At 38.5% G+C, this 25,716-nt stretch overlaps 1 protein-coding gene across 1 annotated transcript in view; it reads left to right on the forward strand.

Moving 5' to 3' along the window:
• The window catches only part of BOD1L1 (biorientation of chromosomes in cell division 1-like 1), a 64,296-nt gene that overhangs the window by 34,585 nt on the left and 3,995 nt on the right, over positions 1-25,716 (forward strand). Inside the window, exons 14-29 of the mRNA XM_011947363.1 lie at positions 1,245-1,309; positions 2,459-2,543; positions 6,155-6,198; positions 7,513-7,573; positions 9,172-9,242; positions 10,185-10,254; positions 11,475-11,554; positions 15,501-15,585; positions 15,920-15,993; positions 16,991-17,066; positions 17,146-17,180; positions 18,229-18,274; positions 20,578-20,627; positions 20,719-20,803; positions 21,206-21,359; positions 25,273-25,413. Of these exons, the coding sequence (XP_011802753.1) occupies positions 1,245-1,309; positions 2,459-2,543; positions 6,155-6,198; positions 7,513-7,573; positions 9,172-9,242; positions 10,185-10,254; positions 11,475-11,554; positions 15,501-15,585; positions 15,920-15,993; positions 16,991-17,066; positions 17,146-17,180; positions 18,229-18,274; positions 20,578-20,627; positions 20,719-20,803; positions 21,206-21,359; positions 25,273-25,413 (1,222 nt within the window). The remainder of the gene's footprint in view (positions 1-1,244; positions 1,310-2,458; positions 2,544-6,154; positions 6,199-7,512; positions 7,574-9,171; positions 9,243-10,184; positions 10,255-11,474; positions 11,555-15,500; positions 15,586-15,919; positions 15,994-16,990; positions 17,067-17,145; positions 17,181-18,228; positions 18,275-20,577; positions 20,628-20,718; positions 20,804-21,205; positions 21,360-25,272; positions 25,414-25,716) is intronic.

A 25,716-nucleotide genomic window follows, 5' to 3' on the forward strand; every position in this document is an offset into this window, starting at 1 on the left:
AATTAGATGGGATCACAATACAAAGGCAAACATGATTCCAACCCTCATCTGATTATAGGTTTGCAGTATGTATTTGTTCAGTCTGATGGTTCCTTTGAATCAGGGGAGCACATTCTTTTTAACAGCTTATTTTTCAGGTGAAACGAGTTTCTAGTTTAGAATATATTTGAAAGTGAAAGGAAACATTTTTCCCTGCTGATAGATTTTGGACAGTGCTGGTCTTTTAGAAATAGTTAATAACTTTCAAGGATACTATATCAGTCATGCCTTATACCATCCAACTTCAGATACTTTAAGTGGACAGTGACACTTGAAAGCGTGACAATTGCATAGAATGGTATTAAGCACAGGATGCTGTAAGAACCAAAGGGTCCTTATGCGCTGGACTTGAAGGGGCAGAGGAATTCTTTTCCACTCTGGCTGTATAAATTGTAGCATCCTGGACTTTTAACTGAAACAGACCTTAGCCATCAGCTAACCCAGTCTCAGGAAACTGAGGCTAATAGATTTAGTCTTGTTCATTATAGAGACTTAGGAGAGTTTAAGAAATGCTCCAAGGGTTGAAACAAGTAACTTTACAAGTTTCTGTTAAATTTAGCCTAGAGTAAATTGAATGCTTCAGAAGTTTTTATGACTCAATCATTGCTACAATTACTCATCCCTCTTTTTTTCTTGAAGAAGTGAAAATAGAAGGTTTTCTACAGAAGCTTCTACACAATCTACAGAAGGATATAGGAAAGAGGCAAGACCAGAGTAGAATTGAATCTCTCCACCTGACAAAATTTTATTTTCTTTTTGTCTACCTCACAGTTTAACTTTGTGTTCAATATTTCTGTGTTCAATGTGAAGCAAGTAAAGTGAATCTGTTAATAAATCACGTTTACTGAGAATAGACCTTAGTGACTCAGAATATTTTTAAGGACAAACTTGATGGAGATCACTGCAGAAAATTACTCGGAAATGAAGATGTCTCCACAGATAATACTTTTGTCATTCTTTCTGGGCAGTTATCTTACTCTGCAAACAAGAATTTCACTCACCCAAAATGAGCAAGTAATCCCTGCCTTTCATCCAGATTCCTTTTATACAACATATTCCTTTTGGTCATTTTCTACTGACAGCAAAATAAACCAGAAAAGGAAGGTGGCACGGCATGTCAGATAACCACATTCCATTCCTTTTGACCCCGGATGTATTTTGCAAGCAAATTCTTAAATTGTACTAAATGGCTTGAATTTTATTAGGCAATGAAGAGTCTCCATTGAATGTTTTGGGAGGATTGGAACTGAAAGCCAACTTGAAAATGGAGGTATGGCTTATAATTCAGCTGTGCTGAACTGTAAGTGATTAAATACTGTTTCATCACATATACACATATTTATACTTATGTAATATATAGCTCCTGTTCTCATTGTACTTACGACACTTAGTGTTGTTATTGTCATATTCTGTGGGGGAGAAAGCTAAGAACCTCAGTAATCTTAGTAAATAGTGCCATGATCAGTTCCATTTACTCAAGCCAGAAACACAAGAGTCACCATCAGTTTCTCCGTCATCCCACATTTTATTTATCGCCATTTCTTACAGGTTCCATTTCCAAAATATAACATGAGTCCATCTTCTGTTTCTACAGTCACCACCTTAGGCTAAGCCACTACTTCAGTAGCCTCTCCATTAGGCTTATTTCGCTCCAGCCCTCCTCCAGTGTGATTCACACAGCCCTGCAGGTAGTCTTTAGAAACATAACCTAGGCCCTGTCGTAGCTCTGCTTAAAATTTGTGGTGGCTTCCCATCATGCTTAGAATAAAATCTTTTTTTTTTTTTTAAGCATGGCTTTGGTGCTTACACAATTTAGTCTCCATATCCTCTTTCTAGCCTGATCTCAAGGCACCAACCAAGTATATGTGACAAGACGGCAGTGAACATGGGGGTTATGAACACCACAGAGGAAACACAACTTGCCCAATAGGAGCAATGGGAAGGTAGACAGGAGGGCTTGCAAGGAGGACACTGAAATAGAATTTTGAAAGTAGAGTGGAAATTTCCCAGAAGAGAAAGAGCCTTCTAAGCAAAGAGAATGTTGTGTTCTAGACTGAGAAACAGGAGGGCACGTGGTGTGTCTCAGGCACTGCAGTGGTTCACGGTGAGCTATGGTGAGACTGAAGCCTGGAAGGCAGTGGGAGCCCATCAGGAAGAGTCTTGAGTGGTGTGCTGAGTTGGGGGTTTTACCTTTAAAGCAATAGAAGACCCATTGATGGATGAAATACAAAATTAAATTGATTTTTTACTTGCTTGGTTTTTAAAGTTTGATGTATTTATTTTTAAGTTTTGTGTACTCTTTAAAAGTAGGCTTTTATATTGTTTCAGGAGGCTAGGGATTTTTGTTTAATTCACTTGAGGTTAGTCTTCTTGTAAAAACCCCGGTTAACTTATTTTTACGGTGCTTTGGATTTTTTAGGCTTATGTGCCTTCAGAGGAAGAGAAAAATCATGAAATTCTGGCACCACCAGAAAGTCTGTGTGGGGGAAAGCCAAGTGGAATAGGTGAGCTCCTTAGAGTGGTTGTTGACATTGTTTTTGTTTTTGCCTTGCATGTGGTTTTACCTTTCTAAAAATCAATAGTTGATGCATAATAACATACAGTCTATATTAATTTGCCTCTCACTTTTTAAAATAGATTAGGGAGAATTCTTTACTATCTTATTTTTAACATACACTTTTCCTCATGAAATGTCAATCAACATTACGTAGGGTAATTGTTTAAATCTGATTACCTCCAAATAATAATGCAAAACGAAAGTTGTTTTGGAGCAAACGCTTGCTCTATCCCAGCAATGTTTCTCCATACCCCTGCCTGTCTCCAGACACTATTGCAGCTCACTTCCAAAAGGCTAGTCTGAGCCTAAGTACCCACTTTACACCATTTGCTCTTGTCTCTTGCTCAGGCTTTTGCCCCAGTGGCTGCACGGAAACTACTCTCAGCTTATATAACTTCTTCTCAGTCTCTCTGTGCAACATTCTTCATTGTGGACTACAGATTTTAAGGGAGAGCCTCAGTATCAGAAAGGATAAAGGCAGGAGCTCTTAAACGTTTTGGTCTCAAGGACCAAAAATTACTGAAAAATTACCGACGACCCCAAAGAGATTTTGTTATATGGCTTATACCTGTTGACATTTGCCAAATAAGAAATTAAAATTGAGAAAAGTAAATATTAAGTCACTATTAATTCAATATATTTAACTCACTATAAGTTAACTCTTTTTTCATGAAAAATAGCTAGATTTTCCAAAACAACACAATTAAGTGATAAAAGTGACCTTGTTTTGCATTTTTGCAAATCCCTTTAAGTCTGGCTTAATAAAAAACAGCTGTTTCTCATATCTGTTTTCACATTCAGTCCAGTTGCTATTTATTGTTTTGGTTAAAGTAAATGAAGAAAATCCAACATTACAGATAGATGGTTGGGTTTTTGTTTTTGTTTTGTTTTGTTTTAGTTTAGTTTAGTTTTGTTTTGTTTGAGACAGAGTCTTACTCTGTTGCCAGGTTGGAGTACAGTGGCGCAATCTCGGCTCACTGCAGCCTCCGACTCTCTGGTTCAAGCTATTCTCCTGCCTCAGCCTCCTGAGTAGCTGGGATTACAGGCACACACCACCATGCCCAGCTAATTTCTGTATTTTTAGCAGAGACAGGGTTTCACCATATTGGCCAGGATGGGTCTCGATCTCCTGACCTTGTGATCCGCCCGCCTTGGCCTCCCAAAGTGCTGGGATTACAGGCGTGAGCCACCGCACCTGGCCGATGGTTGGGTTTTAGTAGCCTTTTCAAATAATTATGGGTACATCTTGGCCTGTGGAAAATTCCATTGAGCACTCAAGAGTCTGTAAGACAAATAATGTTCGTTTGGCCCTTGTGGATTCCTTGATGGAAAGCCTCAGGAATTCCCCAGAGAGGCTGGACCATACTGGCTTAAGGAAATGGAAATGAGAAGAACTGTGATAGTGAGGAATTATTTCTCATTTGTCTTGCAAACATGATTGTGTGTTTTCTTCTGATTCCCACAATATTTTTTTTAAGTACTAGGAAATAGAGAGTATGTGACCAAATTTAAGCCGGTCCTCCATTTTTTTCCACAATGTTAAAATGTCCATGCAAGTCAAGTGGAATAAACAGTCAGAGTGATTTTGGTTGTAAACTAATTACTGTGACCAGAGAAATGTAGCTTACTAGTTGACTTAAGTCAGGTGCTCTGTTCCTGGATCCACTTGGTATTCTAGACCACAGTCGGGGCTCTTGGGAAAGGTGCCAGGAGGGCAACTGTAATGTCTACTGTAGTTGGATTGGCTCTTTACATTATTTCCCTGACAAACATCAAGTCTGCTACCTGTGAGTACTAAGGAAATCAACATGGAAATGACAGATGGAAATAAGTCATTCACTGAAATCAACCTGCAAATAAGGTACTATAATAAAGATACTTACTTGACTGTGGGAGTCAGCTTACTTGTGTTGGCTCAATCAGTCTCTTCCTTCACCCCTCTCCTTTAATTATAGAAAGTAAGATATACAGAAATGCATAAAAAGTTTCCCACTCCCTATGAGTAACCACCTTCAGTACAATAAAATTATATTTATATTGTTCTAGAATTTTTTTTCACTCGACCATATATTGCAGGCAACCATCATTACTTTATCAGGATATACAGATCCACTTCTTTGTTTTAATAGCTAAATAATCGTCCCTAAATACCAGTTTTAGATCTTTTAGTGGTCTCAGGATTTCTACTGTTACAGGGCTGCAACAAACTTCCATAATGCATATCACTACATGTTTTACCAGGTATTTTCATAAGATTGGATTGGGGGAGGGAGGGTCAAAAAATATGCAGGTTGAGTATCCCTAATCCAAAAGGTTTGAGATCAGAAGTATTTAGAATTTCAGATTTCTTAGGGTTTAGGAATATGTGCATTACACCTCATTGAGCATCCCATATCTAAAAATTCAAAGTCTGAAGTTTCACTGAGCCTTTCCTTTGAGAGTCATGTTGGCACTCAAAGAATTTCAGATTTTTGGAGCATTTCAGAGTTCTCATTTTTGAATTTGGGATGCTCAACCTGTATACATTTTGAATTTTTATAAGTACTTGTTACTCATTTGGGGCTAAATATTGAATAATCAGTAGGTATGCATTAGGTGTACAAGGCAAAGAGAAGGGCAGTAGATGTGGAGTGATTCAGATTAAGTGAATAGTGCATATAAATCTCACCCATGACTTATCTGGGGAGGTTTGGGGAGTGGGAGCAGTTGAGGACTTTCTTACACAAAACCATCTGAAAGGGTCTCGAAGCCTTGTAAGAAGTGTTAGCCAGTCCTGGAAGACCACAGCAAGACTTGGTAAGTCATTTATGCTGGCATGTTAAAACCCTCATATGCTGGCATGTTAAAACCCTCAAGATGACTAACCTATTCAAAACTTGGACAGATACATTAGTTAAAATGTGCATGGGTGTTTTATACTACAGATAATTAACGTCTCATTTGTTAATTGTCAAGAAGCTAACATTTTTGGATTCTGAAATCCATTGTTCCCACAGCTATATTTCAGATAGCTTTACTGTGTTTAGGTACAGTTCAGTAAGAGATCTACTTACGTAAAAGGAAGTTGTTTAGAAGAAAAATGTGTGTTCTGTCATTGTTGAGTAGAAACAGTAGACTTTGTACTTCATGTTTCCAAAGAATATAAACAGACCATTGCTGTTTGAGGGGATAGGATCTAACTTTTCATTTGACGCTATTATTTTAAATGAACCAGTGTTATACTGCAGCTTAACAGCTACATTAAGGTCTTTTACTTTTTTTCTAAGCTTCAGATCACCAACATAGTTAAATCATCACAGTGATTTAATATACCATTGCCATTATTATAAAAATGCAGTCAACATTAATTTCTGTTGTCTTTTTCTGGTAGTATTTTCTGGTAGTACAACATGGATTGATTGTGGGAAATAAGTAGTCAGAATGTTATAATTTATGACGGCAACTAAGCCACTTGGTGACATAGGATAGGTTCCCTATCCTGAAAATCTTCAAATTTATTTCTCTACATTTCAGAAACAATACTCAGTTTCTTTACATCTCATGTTTGTTTTTGAACAGCTGAACTCCAGAAGGAGCCTTTGTTGGTGAATGAATCACTAAATGTAAGTCACTGTAATGATTTTGATTTTTGTGGTTATTGGATTTTTTTTTTTATTTTTTGGAGAGCTGTTGAGGAGGAAGGAGCATCTGGAGGGGTTACGTGTATATTTCTGTAGGAGCCAGGAGGCATTTGGTAATGTACTCTTCATTTGAGTTCAGCATCCTGACAGCATCTTTCACTAGCTCTTTTCCATGTTCACCTATACCCACTGATGAAGAACTCTGAACTTTCTATTGTTTATTATTATAACAGGATTGAAAATTGGATTTTGATGTCTTAAATCATCCTGGTGCTATAGACAAAAAATTTTAGTTTGAGAATTAAATTTCACTTTATGTTTTTAGACAACTTTTCTCAACATACTAACCTGTAACTGCTATGTGTCTGTATTTTTTTTCCCAGATGTGGCTCTCATAATCCCTTTCATTCTTGAAAGAGTCTTCTTTTGGGCTTTCTGTCTTGATGTATTTATAAGGAACCTCATGTTGTACCAGGAGTGAACATTTTATAAAATGTTTCCAAATGTGCAGACAACTGCATTCTTTCCAATGCCCCTAGAGGAATTGGGGTACTATCAGTGAACCGTGGAATCAGAGTACTTCCTCATCAACCACCCTATTTTGTAGCTAGAAACTCATACACCATATGCTGAATAAGAAGAAAGAGAAAAGCACCACTTGGTGTGGTTCGAGTTTGCCATCCAAGAGTTAAAAATATTTTGACTGGGCACAGTGGCATGGCCTATAGTCCCAGCTACTGAGGAAGTTGAGGTGGGAGGATCACTTGAGCCCAGGAGTTTGGGTCCAACCTGGGCAACATAGGAAGACCCTGTCTCTAAAAATAATTTTTTTTTAATAAAATAAATTTTAAAAGTTAAAAAGACTTTAAATGGGGTTGAAGCTTACCGAGCCAGGTGGCATGTTCTCCATCCTACCTCAGTCCCCCGGGTCCACCAACAGCTGTCTTTTCCCCAGTCGAGCATAAATGTCCTTTCCAAATGTGTACAAAAGCCTGTGGCCAGGACTTAGGATATTACAGGATATTTCTCTTATTTATTCTTACTCTTTTGCCATTGGCTGCTTTAAGGACAGGAAGAATAAGCACAGTAATTTGTTAAACTGAAACCTTTTCAAAAAGAAGATGCTGCGTGCTTCTGAGCTTCTGGGTGAAATTAAAAAGAATATGTACCCCAATTCCTTTTGGCATTTGTACAAATAGCCAGGTTATGTAAATTACCTTCTCTCCTCTCTCTCTCTTTTAGCCTTTATATTTTTTGTAAGACTATCCATAAATATCTTTTATATTATATATTTAGGTTGAAAATTCAGACTTCAGAAGAAATGAAGAAATTCATAGCAAATCTTATAACAAAGGAGGTAAGTTAATGAATTTCATAGCCATAGTTTTAATATTAATTATAGTTGCCATTTATTGAGTGTGGTCTGTATACCAGGCCTTGTGTTAATTATTTTACATATTTTTCTCTCATTTAATTCATAGTAATTCAGTAAAGTGATAGTTAACAGCATCACTCCTGTAGTTGAGGAAAACGAGTCTTAGGCCAGGTGATTTATTCCAAGCCATACAGCCTAAAAGTGATGTCTCACTTTAAATAGCTACTAGAACTTTGCCATTAATCTCACAGTTGACTCAATCCAACATGAATACAAAACACATAGTACCCTGTGGATTGCAAGTACCCAACTGTGAAATGTGTTAACTTCTGACAGTTTAGGATGGTGGCATATCTAGGATATCACATTTTTGAGGGTCTTCTCCCAGGGGTGAGGTCTGGTGGCCATACAACCTGTGCAGGCTGCCAACTCTGGACAGATAATTCCCTTCTCAAACAGAACATAGAATTTTCTTGATGCTTACTAATTTTTTTAATTTTCTATTGTAAGAGTGGGAAAAGAGGCTTATTTATTTATACAGTTATTTTTATAACATATACCATATTTCAAACAAAAGTAAAGCGGTAATAAACACCCATGTGCCCCCTAACCTCGTTTTGCCCTATCTTACAATTCAGTATATTTGCTTCACATACCTTTTAAAAAATATTAGTTATGGTGGAATCCCCATTTACCCCTTCCCAATCCCAATCTCTTTCCCTTTAATCTCACTCTAAAAGGAACCACTATTATGCATTAGTTATATGTAGGTACATAAACAATATGTAACATATGTTGCCTTCTTCAGATAAATATGTGGTCTCACATTACATAAACCCTCCCTACCTTATTTGCTCATTTAGCAGTTTTCTGAGATTTTGTTCTGTTGATTTGTATTAACTCTAATTATTTTCATTGCTTTTGAATATACCACAGTTAGTATTTTTTGCTTCATTTGCACATTATTTTGCACATATAGGTATTTTGAAGCTTTTCCCAATTACAAAGAGTGCTACTGTGTATGTTCTCCTACCTTTCCCAGTGTATATGTAGTGTACTTGTATTTCTGGTATGGAATTGCTCAGTTATAGGCACCTCTTCAACTTTACTGCATGTACTAAATTGACCCCAAGTAATGTACCAGTTGTCACTCCATACCATCTCCTGTATTTGCTATTGTTTGACTGGTGAATGTTTGTTAGCCTGATGATTATGATGCAGTGATTCATTGTTTTCATTGATGCTTCTTAATACTGTGTTGCTACACAAACTAGGGGGAAGGGCCTTGAAGTCTTCTGTGTAAAGTCCAGTGTTGTTACCCCAGACATGTTACTGACCTCCTTGAACCCCGTTCCCTCACATCTACAAGTGGAGGAAGAAAGAGAACTTAACTGACGGAGTTGTGTGGAGGATCCCATCAAAAATCATTTGTGAACTATCTACCACAATGCCTTGTATATAGCTGATACTCAGTAAAGTTACTCACTCAGTTTTCTCCCAGCCCCCTAACACACACCTACAATAAGTATTGGAATATAAAAATATTTAAGATTTTTTTCTTTTTTGTATTTATTACTCAGAAATGTCCAGTGGTAGAAAAGACAGTGCAGAAGCCATGAGCAGTCACAGTGTTGGAGCAGATCCCAAAGAGGTGCGTTTTAATAAACTCAAGTGTTTGATATTTTGCACATAACATTTTTACTGTGCACAAAGAAGGGCTTTAGAAAGGCTTTACTTCTTTGTATAAATTAAATATTAATGGGTATACTGAGAGTTCCACATGTCACTTTTACCTGTATATGCCCTTTCAATGTTTAAGCAAATAGCAGTTCTCAGGACTGTCTGGAAGTGCCCATGTTGTACAGTCAGAATGGTTTTTCATGCACTTTCATCAACCATAAGAAGTTCATGTTTAATCAGCCACTAAGCAGAAAAATACTACTAATTATGACATGCCATCAGTTGTAAGATATATATAGCTTGACTTCAGAGATGGTGAAATGATAAATAATTTTTTAAACATGTGTTTTAGAATTATTGAAATACAATATGTAGCTAGAAATAGCATGTTTTGTATGAATTTACATTCAAACCCAAAAAAAGACTAAAGCTTACAAAATTAGTCTAATCCAAATCTAAATATCAAGTGTTCTAGATTTTTGTTTTTTTTTTTCTTTTTGAGATGGAGTCTTGCTCTGTCGCCCAGGCTGGAGTGCAGTGGCATGAACGCTGCTCACTGCAAGCTCCGCCTCCCGGTTCACACCATTCTCCTGCCTCAGCCTCCAAGTAGCTGGGACTACAGGCACCCACCACCATGCCTGGCTAATTTTTTTCTCTATTTTTAGTAGAGATGGGTTTTCACCATGTTAGCCAGGATGGTCTTGATCTCCTGACCTCGTGATCCACCCGCCTCAGCCTCCCAAAGTGCTGGGATTACAAGCGTGAACCACCGCGCCCAGCGAAGTGTTCTAGATTTTTTAAAAATGTGTATATCAACTTATTCCAAAGGTTAGAAACTAATACAATGTGCCCCCATTTCAGTTTATTTGAATCAAGATTCTATGGCCTTTGATCTAGTCATTCTTAATTCCAGGTTGAAGAGGAAGAAAGGCATATGCCTAAAAGAAAAAGAAAGCATTATCTGTCTTCAGAAGATGAACTGGGTATTTATACATGTTTCTGTTTTAGACATGTTTGAAAATCATATTATTTTTATATCCAAAAGAGTGAGCCAAAAACATAGAGAATTTTTGAGGATAGTAACTGTCTACTTCACAAGTCTTGAGGCTAATTTGTTTCTAGACTGGCTTGATACCTCCAGGGTCCTTTCTGGACCTCAGTCTAGAATCTAGGTTGTTTCCTGCAGAAGACCCCACCCCTGGATCTCAAACAAAGATAGACTCTCTCTGGAACCACACCCCGGGGCCCAGCCAGGTGCCACTGCAGTCTGTATTTTGTATCATAAGCAGATGCCCTACAGAGCTAGTGAAGCACTTTAGTTCCAAAGTGCCTCTAACACCCCTTCTGTGCTTCATACTATTGATTTTCTCATGGTCTGTAATGGTGCCCTCTAGTAGAACAGCAGTAATAGAAGTGTTGTACATTCATTTTGTCTAATACAGAAGCTACTAGCCACATGTCACTGTTGAGCACTGGAGAGTGGTCAGTGGAAACAAAAGACTGAATTTTTAATTGTTTTTTAATTATTTTATATTTCAGTAGCCACATGTGGTTAGTGACTATCATGTTGAACAGTGCACTGACCTTTAATACTTGACATGAGGAGAAGTTCAATACTTATTGAATGACTACATGAGAAAGAATGAAGAGTGAAGAATGAAATATTTATATTTTATATTATTTGGTAGCAATTTAATGAGTTCCTGATGTATTCAGGTACTATCTATGGTACATTATATACATTCCCATTTAATCTTTACAATAAACCTATAAGTTAGGTGGTGGTGTCATCTTATAAATAAAGAGATTAAGGTTCTGAAAAATTACGACTTTATCTTCACCACATAAATCTGATTCCAAAGCCCATGGTCTCAATTACTATACTATACCTCTTAGGTGGTAACTCATTTAGAAAGTTAAAGTATCTCTGGAAACTATACACTAAGCCCTTCCCACAGAACCCACTACTTCATTGGTGTCATGTGAACATATGGGGATTTTTGTATTTTATTTTTACTTTGCCAGGGCAAAAGGCAAGTGTTCAGTGCTCATATCACATGATATTATAAATATAGAGTAACTTTTGGCTTCTCTGTATCACAGGCCTAAGAAAGAAGGCTCAAACAGTCTTAAAATAGAACTATGTATTTCATTTTTCATTTAGCTTTTGTTCATTTGTGATTCTGTCTAAACTGATTTACAGATGATAATCCAGATGTCCTGGATTCCAGAATAGAAACAGCACAAAGGCAGTGTTCTGAAACTGAGCCATGTGACACAAAGGTATTTTTTCCACATATTAAAGTTTTGGGTGGGGGTAGGGAGGCCTAATTACAGCATTGTGAATACTTATTATAATATTTTTTTCATTTTAGTATCCCCCTTTATATGTCTCTAATAATAATCACTTTATTATAAAAGGTGTATATTTTTAGTCTCCTCCCCAAAATCAAATGTTGCACTTTATAATTCTTAAACTGCAAGATTGTCTTAATTATTACAATTTAAATATAACATTGCTTAGGTTTTTGTTCCGTAGTATTGATTTCTTAAGGTGTCTAAATGTTTTCTTCCAAAGTAGAATGTGCTTTATCACAGATATACTTGCACCAAAATATTGAAATACAGTCACATATATTTAAATATTAGTACTTTACTCTCTAGCTTACCTCCTGTATTAGTCTGTTCTCATGCTGCTAATACAGACATACCTGAGACTGGGTAATTTATAAAGGAAAGAGGTTTAATTGACTCACAGTTCCACATGGCTGGGGAGGCCTCACAATCATGGTGGAAGGCAAAGGAGGAGCAAGTCACATCTTAACATAACGACAGACAAGAGGGCATGTGCAGGGGAACTCCTCTTTATAAAAGCATCAGATCTCATGAGAGTTATTCACTGTCAGGAGAACAGCGCAGGACAAACCTGCCCCCCGATTCAATTCCCTCCCACCACATCCTTCCCACTACAAGTGGGGATGATGGGACCTGTAATTCAAAATGAGATTTGAGTGGGGTCACAGCCAAACCATATCACCTCCTACCTTTAAAATCTGAGTACTCTAAGGATTGGCCTCACCCATTGCCTTTTTTCTTTTTTTTTTTTTTTTTTTTTAGACGGAGTCTCGCTCTGTCACCCAGGCTGGAGTGCAGTGGCCCGACCTCAGCTCACTGCAAGCTCCGCCTCCCGGGTTTACGCCATTCTCCTGCCTCAGCCTCCCGAGTGGCTGGGACTACAGGCGCCTGCCACCTCGCCCGGCTAGTTTTTTGTATTTTTTTAGTAGAAACGGGGTTTCACCATGTTAGCCAGGATGGTCTCGATCTCCTGACCTCGTGATCCACCCGTCTCGGCCTCCCAAAGTGCTGGGATTACAGGCTTGAGCCACCACGCCCGGCATCATTGCCTTTTTTCCTGTGGTCTTATTTTCATCTTATGACTCACAGAATCTCCTCACAAATTTTTATTTGTGCTCTGCTGTCTCTTTTGTTGTAGGCCCAGATTTTTTCATTCCCTACTAGATACCTCTTGGGTGTTCTTCCATTTCTGGGACTCAGTACTCTAAAATTTCTCATTGTCTGTCTAAACTAGTTCCATCTTTTCCTCTCTCTTTCCCGAATTTAGAGAACTGACTTCCAGTTCTCTAAAACCAGACTTTGTTCTCTTTTTCCCCCCAGTAACCGAAGAACTAAATAAAAAGTAGGAAAAGATTTGATAACCTAAGAGGGAAAGTGGCGTATTGTCATGAATTTTAGTAGGTTGTGACCAAAGGAAGAAACAGGCCCTTAAGCTGTGCCTGTCCAAACCAAAATCCTGGGACGATACTTCTCAATTTGAAAAAAAGTAGAATGAAGGGGTATTGTTTTATTTTCTCTTAAATTTCATGATTTTTTAATGTTAAATTTAAATAAAATCTAATGTAACTATTTTCATTAAGCAGTTTTATAGACACGGTATTTTCAGTTACTACAAAAGAATCCTTTCTTACATGGAAAGCTGTCTGCAGTAGCATTTATTTGATGACATCTTAATATTAGTAATTTTTGGACAGTAAATTGGGAGTGATTTCATCATTTCTGTTAAAGTTTTCTGTGTAGTAAATATGTACCATTTTATAAAAGCAATAAAGTCATTATTCTGAAATGTATATAGTAAGACCAAAAGAAGACCAAAATTGAGTAAGTAAAAAAATTCCAGGCACTGGAAAAATGAAAGCAGGAAATAAAAAGTGAGTTGCATGCATGTCATCAGGATCTGATTAAGTGCTTATAGGACCAAGTGTTGGCTCTGAAAGAGCCAGTTCAGAAACAGAAATGCAGTTCATCCAGTGGTTTGAAGACTTTTGTGCAGAACATCTTCAGCCCCCGCTATATTTGAAACAGATACTAAGTGTAGATGTTCTGGCTGAAGTGAGGGAGAAGACCTCAAAAACTTCTGCCTGCTCCTAAACCCGCTCCAACACACACACACTCTCTCTCTCCCCCTCCCTCCCTCCCTCCCTCTCTCCTTCTCTCCCTCTCTCCCCCTCACCTCACACACGTGCTGCCTCGCTCCCTCTCACACACACATTCTCTCTCTCTCTCTCTCACACACACACACACACACACGCGCGTGCGCACACACACACAGAGCACCTGAAGAGGTCCTGTGCCAAAAATGGCAGTGCAGCATGAGGGTCTCAGTGAAGCCTCAATGTTGATGTGTTGATAAGGTCAGAGCAAATAGGTTTCTCCTCAGCTTTCCCAAATGAGTGGACCTTCCATCCTCTAAATTAGCACTCTCCCAAGGTACCACAAGCCCTCAGAATGTGAGAAGAAATGGTAGAACCACGATTTATATATGCCTTTTATCTAAAAATCTTAAAAATTAATCTCTACTAATATTTACTGTATAGATTGGCCCTGATGCCATCACTGAAAGTGAGCTCTCCTCTGACATCACCTGTTAGTCTTGTATTGTAATCGCACGTCTTGGACCTAGTTATGTAGTACTGTCAAAGTACCTTAAGGGAAGCTGGGAGTCCCACAACACAGAGGATTTGACATTGAGACCTTCACTTATTTGTTCACTTTCAGCATTTTATGACAATAGCTTACAAATGCTCAACTAAATGAATTTGCAGAGTTTGTTTACCTTGTTTTAATTGAACTGACCCTCCCAAAACAGACACTGGTTTGAGATTTCTGCAAAAATAACCACAACAAAAAACCCCATAAGATAAAGATAGTATTTGTAATGCAGATACAAACAAATAACAAGCGAAATGGCTGAACTGACACTTCTTTTACTAGGAAGTAACAGAAGCTCTGTGCCATCTTCATTGTTAGGTAAAAAAGAATGAAGATCTAATCATATGTGACATGAAGTGGGTCAGAAATTACAGTGTTTCAGAAGACTGTGTGAAATGTGGATTTGCTTTTATATCCATCCCCTTCTAGTCCCTGAAAGGCTATATCAAAACCCAATGACATTGAAGTCTTCCAAGTAGGGAAGTCGGGGGTGAGGGCATTTCATTATAGATCCCTTTAAATTTTGAACCACGAGAATATGTTTCCATTCAAAAATAAGTAAAATTAAAATTAATGGAAATGAGGATTTACAGTTGTTTATAATGGGCCATTAAAGTAAAATTAATGCTTAGTTTCCTATTTCATCTTGATCTTATTCTACTTTATATATTTTTGTTTATATACTGTATAAGTATTATAGTATAAATGATTTGGCATTTCATGCTGAGAACTTTCTTGCCACTATGGGGGGATAATTTAATTGCTGAAAGATCACTGCTCCAAGTCAGCCCATCTGGATACCCATAAATTCCCTTTGACACCTCCCAAATTGTTGCTTCCCCACATCTCCCCCCTCCATCACCCCACAAAGATAAATATCTGTTGCCAATAGCTGTCCATTTTTCCTTTGGAGTTTGTCTTAAAAAGACAAAATCCAAGCGGAGGGAGGAGAACAGCAATTTCTATTTTGCAGGAAAGAAAATGGCCTTGACATTTTATACTTGAACCTTATCTCATGCTTTTCTGTTCTCAGAATGTTTATTTTTTTTATAGTCTCACTAGCAGCAATAATAGTTACATTTCAAAAACATTTTCCAAAAAACTATCCTAAAAAAGAGATAGGGAGTTTTTTTGAAATAGAAAGGCACACTTGGGTGGGGAGGATGAATGGATGAAGGCTTCAGTTTGAAGAAGCTTCTGGTCTTTTTCAACTTCTCTATAGGAAGAGAACTCTGGAGATTTGGAAGAATTATCTAAAACCAGTTCTGAGACAAATAGCACTGCCTCAAGGGTCATGGAAGAAAAAGGTGAGTAAAATATCTGCTTAGGTAAATTGACTGAGCCTTCAAAGCAGCCATCGTATCTCTCAACAACCGAAACATCTATTCTGCTCATTTACTTTCCCTGTATAATAAAGAGCCTCATGCTTAAGATTAGGAATGATTTTTAATTTGGATCCTGCTATACCCAAAATGTGCTGTTTACTAGTCACCCTGACTCAGGCTTACTAACTTTGATGGTAGAAACATGAAAATGGAGTGTGTGTTCATGTGTGGCTGCAGCTATGTAGGTCACCTGGGTAAAGATGGGGAAGGCTGACCGTGGTCACTAGCAGTGGACAAAGCTCTTCCTTTTCTACAGATGAATATAGCAGCAGTGAAACTACTGGTGAAAAGCCAGAGCAGAACGATGATGACACCATAAAATCCCAGGAGGTGAGATGTGCTTTTCATATTTATTTGTTCACAATTATTTAAGCACTAAAACCAAATTAAATTCGTTAAATACAGTTACCTTGAGTTTTTCTTAAGTACTTTGAAGGAGCTTGGGGTTTTTTTTAGTGCAATGGGGCACCATTTCATACAGTGCATTTTATCAGTGTCATTTTGATTAATTTTGTTGTCTTCATCTTTGTTTCTTCAAAACATTTATATGAGACCCACTTATGTCATAGCCAGATAGGATCAGCTCAGTGCTCTACATCAGTGTCAATGTCAGGTTCCTGGCCTGACATTGGAGGCTGTCTGAGCCATGGAGTCCAGCTAGGATGAAATGGGAACAGCAGCAGGGTGTGCAGAAGGCATGCAGGGAATACTGGAGGGGACCTAGTTCATGAGGCAAGGTCGTGGATTCCTGGAGGCCACAGGCACAGACAGCATCCCAGCCCTGCCCACTCTAACCCATAGATTTTCAGGGAGCCCGCGGAGCAGAGAATTGCAGTGGCTTGAGACTGAGCACCATAAATCAAGAGACACAGCCTGTGCACTAGCCAGATCTAGATAACCATCACCAAGTTTGCCCATTTTAAATCTTTCGTTGTTGTTCTCACTTCTGTATGTATGATATATTCAGTGGACCCCTTTATTTTTTATAAGGGTTACCATTTGGTCATAACTAACTTGGGCTAAATCCCAATTTAAATGGACATACATATTTATTACAGAAGTAAAAGGTAACACTTTGATTACTTCATTGTCTCAAAATCCTCACGGCTCCTTTAATTTATGACAGTTAGTGATATTTATCAGGTTGAAGAAACTACAGTGAGATAAGTAAATAAAACACTAAGCCCTACATCACATATTTTTAAAGTGACAAAGCTAGGATTTGAGCTCTCTTAGACAGGAACTCTAAGTCTGATTTTTGAGAAAACTTTGTATAATAAAGGATTAAATTTTTTTTAATTGCTGTTGTTTTTTATTTCCCCCTTAGGAAGATCAGCCAATAATTATTAAAAGGAAAAGAGGAAGACCTCGCAAATACCCTGTAGAAACAACGTTAAAAATGAGTAGGTACTTGGTGTGTTTTTAGTTCACACACAAGAAATTTTCGAACCGATTTTCTAAGAGAATTTTTTTTTTTTTTAGAAGACGACTCCAAAACAGATACTGGCATTGCCACTGTAAGTAATTGCAAAACACGACAATTTCAAATACTTGCTCTTAACCTGAAAAGGGTATAATGCACTATCTAGTATTTTGAACTTTATTTTTTTAAGTACTTGAAAAGCTTTGAAAGAGTTTCTTAAATAAAATACTGAGTAACCATTCAAATATTTTGATTACTAGTATCTTTGTGTAAACAGAGTTATATTAGTTGTTCTTCATTCTTATTCCATTCTAACTCATGAGTTTGATTATTTAAAAATTATCTAGGGATTTATCTTCCTGTGGCTACCCGTGGTTAAAATATACAAATTAGCCATTTTATATGATTTTGAGATAGTGGCTTCTTTATAGAGACTTGTGAGTTGTCTTGTCATCTTACTACTTTCTATGGAATTCTTTTTGACCTAAAATATACACAGAGTTCAGTGCAGGAAAATCCTCAGTGATATTTTATGTTTGAACGTTCTTTATCTTTGACCCTGATGTATATACCCACCAAAATCATTGTATCAGGATTCCATTGCATGCATTTCAATGGATTATTATAAGAAGAGCATTATAAGGAGAACAGATATGTATTCACTGACCTAACAAAAGAACATGGGATTCAAGCCTCAGCTTTGCCACTTACCCTGAGACCTGTGACTTAGGGTCAGTCATGGGACCCTCTGGTGACTCAGTTTCCTTGAATGTAAAGTGGTATGATGCCTGCAGTGATTATCTCATAGAATTATTATAAGACAAAACCAGAGAAGCACATGTGAATGCATTTACCAACATGTAAAATGGTTTGTCTTGGGGAATATTAACCACAGTGGCCATGCTGCATTGCCTCACTTCTCATCCTCTAGCATCGCAAAAGGGAAGTTACTTATTGGAAAGTCTGTATTTAGAAGCTCAGGCATCCATGTTTGCTAGGTATACTTAATTATAGAAAATAGGTCTCAAATATGCCTATGTAAATAAAGATCCTATACCACTTTTATATCATTGATTGCATTTCTATGTGATGATTATAAACTGCTGATTTTAATTTTTTTGTTGTTGTTTATTTAAACATAGGTAGAACAATCTCCACCTAGCAGCAAACTGAAAGTAATGCCAACAGGTATGTACCTATAGCATTCCTCTGTGTGTGATCTGAGGGAGGGGCAGGAGAGGCTGGCTCTTGGAGAACGTTTGGGACTTCCATTCTGCTTCTCATTGAAGTGGGTGGCCCCCTTGGTAAAAATAGTTGTCCTTGTATCTGGGAGAGACTATCTATTGACTTACGGAGTCCAGGACTCAAGAATTGAAATTGCTTTGACTCTTTTTCTCCTCATTCCAAGGATAAAAATATATTCCAAAATGTTGATAATGATTAGCTCTGGAGGGTGGAATAATGGGAGCATTCCATATTATTTGTCACTATTGCATGCATTTTCCAGATATTTTTTGCAATGTGTGTGTATCCATTTTGTGGTCTAAAATTTTTTACATAAAAGCAAGAGGAGCCATTAGTGAGCTTTGAAGTGCTGATATCAACAACAAAGGTTAATGTGACAGCTATTTTGTATCAAATAAATAGCATGGTCAGATCGATAAAGTATATATTCTGATCAGCAAATAAAGCAAATAGGTAATATAAAATTTTTTCCACATTTATGTGTGATCGTACTTCATTTTTTCTTGTGTCTTGGTAAATTAAGGTTTGTTTATTTTTTAAAAGAGGGAGGAGATTCTGCACGTTTGGTCTTCACCAGTTTGTATTAATGATTTTGTAGTATTCTGAATCCATAGAAGAAGAAATCTTTGTAACTTCAGTGCCCTTTAAGGACGCTAATTAAAGCTGTATAATTCAGAATGTTTTCTGAATGTGGGTAAAACAATGACCATTTTAAGACAGTCCTCTTTGTTGACCTTTCTATTGGGTTAACTTTTTCATTTTCATTGGTATTTTAAACCTGCAAAAAACAACAACTACTACAGTCACCAAAAAGAAGTACCTTTGAGTTTTTGAGTGCCTGATGAACATCCCCATAATCTCAGCTTCAACTAGTGCATTGAACTAATCTTTACTTTTCTTACCATGAAACAGTCTCAGAAAATTGTAACATCTGCAGAAAGCAAATGCATAAAGAATGTATGTATGCACCCTACAAACAGGTCATAAGATGTACTTTTCTAACTACCATGATGTATTTGGAGTCAAAAGAATTCTACCTGTCACTCTACTTGTTACTTATGTGACTCTGAACAAATTACATAAATCAAGTTACTCAAGCCTGGTTTGTTTAGACTATAAGCTAGGATCATAATACTTGCAGAGCTACATTGAAATTGAAAAGTCCATATTAGACAGGTGTGGTGGCTGACACGTGTAATCTCAGCACTTTCCGAGGCCTCCACAGGAGAATCACTGGAGCCCAGGAGTTGGAGGCTGCAGTAAACTATGATTGCACCACTGCACTCTAGCCTGGGCAACAGAGCAAGACCCTGTCTCATAAAAATAAAAGTACCAGTTATATATCCTTATTCGAAATGCCTAGGACATCAGAAGTGTTTCAGATTTTAAATTTATTTAGATTTTGGAATATTTGCATTTCCCAGTTGAGCATTCCTAATCAGAATTCAATATGCTCCAGTGGCATTTCCTTTGAGGGTCATGTTGGTGCTCAAAAAGTTTTGGATTCTAAAACATTTTAAATTTTGGATCGTCAGATTAGGGATGCTCTGCCTGTATATCATTCCAACTTGCAGTTACTGGTACATATTGTGGGCTCCTTATATGCCCCTTTTTAATTCTTTCTTTGGGGTCAGAACACTGAAAGGGATCATAAAAGTAGTCTAACCCAGCCAGGCGTGGTGGCTCAGAGGCCTGTAATCCCAGCACTTTGGGAGGCTGAGGCGAGTGGATCACCTGAGGTCAGGAGTTCAAGACTAGCTTGGCCAACATGGTGAAACCCTGTCTCTACTAAAAATACAAAAAACTAGCTGGGCGTGGTGGTTGGCACCTGTAATCCCAGCTACTCGGGAGGCTGAGGCAAGAGAATTGCTTGAACCCAGGAGGCAGAGGCTGCAGTGAGCCAAGATCATGCCACTGCACTCCAGCCTGAGTGACTGAGTGAAACTCTGTCTTAGAAAAAAAAAAGTAGTCTAATCCAACTTCCTATTTTGCAGCTGAAAAAACTGAGGGTCAGCAAATAAAATAAAATAAAATCTGAAATGAAAACTTAAGTTTTGTAACTCACAATCCAATGTGGTCTCTGCTAGATATTCTGATTCTATCTTTGCTTGACTGATAACAAAATAATAATGAAGTGTATAAAAGTGTATTAATTAATACTGATATACTGACAGATAAGCCAGACTGACTTGAAATTTAAATTTACAGTAATAAAATATTAATGCAGAGATTTCCTTTTCTTAAAGATGAATCCAATAAAGAAACAGCTAACCTACAAGAAAGAAGTATAAGCAATGTAAGTGTTAAATTTCTTATCAAGATATGTTTACAAATCAACTTAAATGCTTAACTGACCACCCTTTGAACTTTAATTTTATTGCTTCTAGGATGATGGTGAAGAAAAAACAGTAGCAAGTGTGCGTCGAAGAGGAAGAAAACCCAAACGTTCTCTCACTGTGTCAGATGATGCAGGTATGTTTCTAGCAAATTCTTAATAAGTCTTATTGTTTCAAAATCACCTTTTTTAAGAGTTTTTCTTTGAGGAAAAATCCAGTGATATGGCTAATATTAATAGTACATAAATATGTGTGAAATAGGTCTAATCCCATGTCAGAAATGGTACATCCCAGATGCTTTTCTGAATACATGTGAATTTTTTATGAACGCTGGCTGTGAACTGCATATGTAAACTATCCAAAATGTGTTTGAGATTAAGTTAAACAGTTGTGAATCGCAAGTGCTGAAACAAAAAGGAAGTGGAAAACCACTTCTCTGCCTCCAAGTCCCTAATATCCTAAGTTTTAAACTCCATGACTCTCTCCTTTGGATCTTTGGGAATTGTATAATCCAGGTGTTACCCTTCTATTTGAACAGAATCCTCAGAGCCAGAAAGAAAACGCCAGAAATCAGTTTCTGAACCAGCAGAGGACAAGAAAGAGCAGGAGTCTGATGAGGAAGAGGAAGAAGAGGAAGAGGACGAGCCTTCAGGAGCCACCACAAGATCCACCACCAGATCAGAGGCTCAGAGGTAATGGGGGCAGCACAGAGCTGCCAGAGACCTTCACCAGCTTCTCCATCTGAAAACTGCTCTGGGTTTCCTGGGATTCTCTTTGAACTGAATCATTCATACTTCAGTGGAAGTGTTTCCCTTTCATTTTTATTGTTAGCAGTGGGCACATAGTTCTTGGAGAAAACATTTTCTGTCCTAAACCATTCTGGGGGATTGCTTCAGAGTCTTTACCAGGTTTTAAACGTCTATTTGGTGGAACCCATTCAATTCTTTACAAATATTTTTTGAGCATCTGCCATCCTTCAGACATTGTATTGTGCACCATTCATGAATATGGACATACACAAAACATCATCCCTGCTCTCAGCATACTTATTTCAACCCAGAAAGCAGGAGGAACCAGGCCCATGCACCACCGTCATCACATGCATCTCACCAGTGCTATGCAATAGGTTGATCATAGGAAAGTGCCCAAATTTGACTAATTTTGAGGTACATAATTTCATGTATTTCCCAAAATGTGTTCTCTCAAGCCCTATTATAGCCAGAAACCTCTAAGAAAAAGAGTACCATGGTCAGATGAGTTTGGGAATGTCAGTGAATTCTCTCTCCTTCTCAGTTACATGTTCATTAAAACATTGAGAGTTTGGCAAACTCCAGGGCCCAGCGCGGTGGCTCACGCCTGTAATCCCAGCACTTTGGGAGGCCAAGGTGGGTGAATCATGAGGTCAGGAGATCGAGACCATCCTGGCCAACACAGTGAAACCCTGTCTGTACTAAAATGCAAAAAATTAGCCGGGCATGGTGGCTCGCGCCTGTAGTCCCAGCTACTCGGGAGGCTGAGGCAGGGGAATCGCTTAAACCTGGGAGGCGGAGGTTGCCGTGAGCCGAGATGGCTCCACTGCACTCCAGCCTGGTGATAGAGCGAGACTCCATCTCAAAAAAAAAAAAAAAAAAAGCAGAGAAGTTGGCAAACTCCTAAAGGAAAGAAGCTGGTTGAACTTTGTTTAAACAAGCATTATTTGCTGATACCCCTTTTCTGTTGTTGGCCTATATCATTATACCTGTTCATATCATCCAGTATTCCTTTTCCCATGGCACATTTGAGAAATGGTACGTAACTGTGTAGTCTCATCCTAACCGTTAATAACTTTCCCAAACATGAATATTTTCCAGGCTGAGCATGGTAGCTCATGCTTGTAATCCCAACACTTTGGGAGACGAAGATGGGAGAATCACTTGAGTCCAGGAGTTTGAGACCAGCCTGGGCAACACAGGGAGACCCCATCTCTACAAAAAAATCTTGAAAATTAGCTGGGCGTGGTGGCATGCGCCTGTAGTCCCAGCTGCTTGGGAGGCTGAAATGGGAGGATCACTTGAGCTCAGGAGGTTGAGGCTGCAGTGAGCTGTGATCACACCACTGCACTGTAGCCTGGGTGACAGTGAGACTCTGTCTCTGAAAAAATGTATATTTTTTAAATTTTTAATTAATGTGATTTATAAGGTGTTAATCTTGGTATCATCTTATTTAATTTCATTATTCAAGATCAAAAAGTTCAGGAAGATTTATTTCAAAAATAACACTAACACCATAATATGATCTTGTGTTTACATAAAGTATCTTGTGTTTACATAAAGACTTAAAATCAGGGCTGGGTGCAGTGGCTCACACCTGTAATCCCAGCACTTTGGGAGGCTGAGGTCAGCGGATCATGAGGTCAGGAGTTCGAGACCAGCCTGTTCAATATGGTGAAACCCTGTCTCTACTAAAAATACAAAACATTAGCCAGGCGTGGTGGCATGTGCCTGTAATTCCAGCTACTCGGGAGGCTGAGGCAGGAGAATCGGTTGAACTCGGGAGACGGAGGTTGCAGTAAGCCGAGATCACGCCATTGCACTCCAGCCTGGGTGACAGAGTGAGACTCCATCTCAGAAAAAAAACTTAAAATCAGCTTGTTTCTAATTCCTCCAAACTTAACACATTATTAGCCATTTGTGCCATGGTTTGATTTCTCAAACAATCAGATTTTAGAGCCAGAGGACTCTAGAAGCTCACACGGCGAAAGTTATAAGGTGGTCTCATATTTGTTTTTTTAGGTGGAGCAGCTCAGATAAATAGAAAAGAAGTCACAGAATCCAAATTGCTGCTGCTAGGAGAGGGTGAGGGTGCTGGAGCCCAAAACCCATGCATTTGGGTACAGCATCCATCCCACCAGAATTACTGCTTCCCTCTAAAACAGTTGTGGAGAGTAGGGCTCAACTCAGAGAACGTTCCATAGGCCTTCTAGCCGTCTAGTGAGTGTCTAGAAATTGCTCTCCGATTTGCCTTTTATAAATTCTTTAAAAATCATATTTGATGTATCTGGTTCTGTAATCACCTGGATTATTAAAGTTCTTCTTCATGCACTTTATAATATAAACTTTTGATTTACAAATGAGTTCTTTTCTCTCTAGTTTAGATTCCTTGGCATTGGTTGATCAGTCCCAGGGCTCTGATGTTTTCATAATTTCACAAATTGTCTGGGTTGAGTGGGCTCTTGGAGGTCATGTAGTACCACTAGCCAGTCACGCCTGAGTCACTGCACCTGGATCTCCTCTGAAAGGGTCTTCTTGCTTTTGCATGGACCTCAGTGGCCACATCCTCCTCAGCATTCTCTGACTTGTGTTCAGTAGAAGCCGGCCTCCCTATGGCTTCTACTCTTGATTCTAGTTCTACTTTCAGAACCTTCTGTCTAATTTTCCCTTACATATTTGAGGGCAGCTTCCAGGTCTTCTCTGCTTGTTTCTTGAGCCCTTTCATCATCCCTGTTTGTGCTCCTCAGTTACCTTTATCCTCTTTTAGAAGCAAATGTGCAGCTGGGCGCAGTGGCTCATGCCTGTAATCCCAGTTACTCAGGATGCTGAGGCAGGAAGACTGCTTGAGGCTGGGAGTTCGAGACCAGCCTAAGCAACATAACAAGATGCTATCTCTTAAAAAAAAATTAATAAAAAATAAAAGAGGCCACGCACTGTGGCTCACGCCTGTAATCCCAGCAGTTTGGGAGTCCAAGGCTGGTGGATCACTTGAGGCCAGGAGTTCAAGACCAGCCTGGCCAACATGGTGAAACCTCATCTCTACCAAAAGTACAAAAAATAGCCGAGCCTCGTGGCAGACTCCTGTAATCCCAGCTACTTGGGAAGCTAAGGCAGGAGAATTGCTTGAACCTGGGAGGTGGATGTTGCAGTGAGAAGAGATTGTAGCACTGCACTCCAGCCTGAGTGACAGAGCGAGGCTCTTTCTCAAAAGAAAGAAAGAGAGAGAGAAAGGAAAGGAAAGAAAAAGGAAGGAAATGAAGCAAGGGAAAGGAAGGAAAGAGAAAGAAGCAAACTCTCTATACCAAGTGTGGTCTAATGAATCCAGAAGAGGACTGTTATACCTTATTTTCTGGATATTTTTCTTCAGTGTGCATCCTCATTACTGAGCCTCAAATTGAAAAATACACCAGCTAAACAAGTTCCTTTTTCAGAGTTTTTACTGGCTAATCAGAATTCCTTATCAAATTCTTACGCAGTTGACTACTTAGGCCTTAACACTTAGCTTTGTGAATTGTACTGTCATTAATCTTGGCCCTTTATTCTATCCTGATGAGCTCTTTTTTAATCTTTATTTTGTCAGCCAATATATTTTCTATTTTTCACAGATACATCTTTTTTCTAAATCACAATAAAGTACCACGCACAGTAAGAGCAAAGATAGTGTCATACAAGCAGAGGTAGTTGTAGATGACATTAAGATCGACTTATCAGCAGTGGTCAGGAAAACCAACCATTTTTCTCATTTTAGTTCCTATTGTTCTGACTTGCCCACAAGGAGCTTCATACTTCCTAAATAGTTCCAGAGACTGGAGTATTCAGTGCTACCATTGCCCAGTGTTTCTATAATCTGTTTCAGAAAGCAACATAGCAAGCCATCTGCACGTGCAACATCCAAACTTGGCAGCCCAGACACAGTTTCTCCTAGAAATCGCCACAAATTAGCAAAAGAGAAGTTACCTACCAGCGAAAAAGTTAGTAACTCTCCCCCATTAGGAAGGTAAGTCCCTGCTTACACTTCAAGTAATTTTTAACCCCCTAAGACTATTTTTGGTGCAATAATGCTTTCTTCCTAATTTCCTTTAAGATTTTGTCTCACCAAATAACTGTTTTTGGGGATCACTGGTTTCCAAGAAGAATAGGAAGGGCTGCAGAAGGTGTCTCTGTGGCCTTACCAGTCTGGCCTTGCCGCAGTGGACTGCCACACAGGCTTGTCCTTGACACCTATGAGCCTTATCTGCCTTCTCCCATCTGCTAAGACCAAAGGCAAGGCAGTGTGGTAAAGCATATAACAGCCCAGAAT

This window comes from Colobus angolensis, unplaced genomic scaffold, assembly GCF_000951035.1.
Source record: "Colobus angolensis palliatus isolate OR3802 unplaced genomic scaffold, Cang.pa_1.0 Scaffold262, whole genome shotgun sequence".
Taxonomy (NCBI): Eukaryota; Metazoa; Chordata; class Mammalia; order Primates; family Cercopithecidae; genus Colobus; species Colobus angolensis.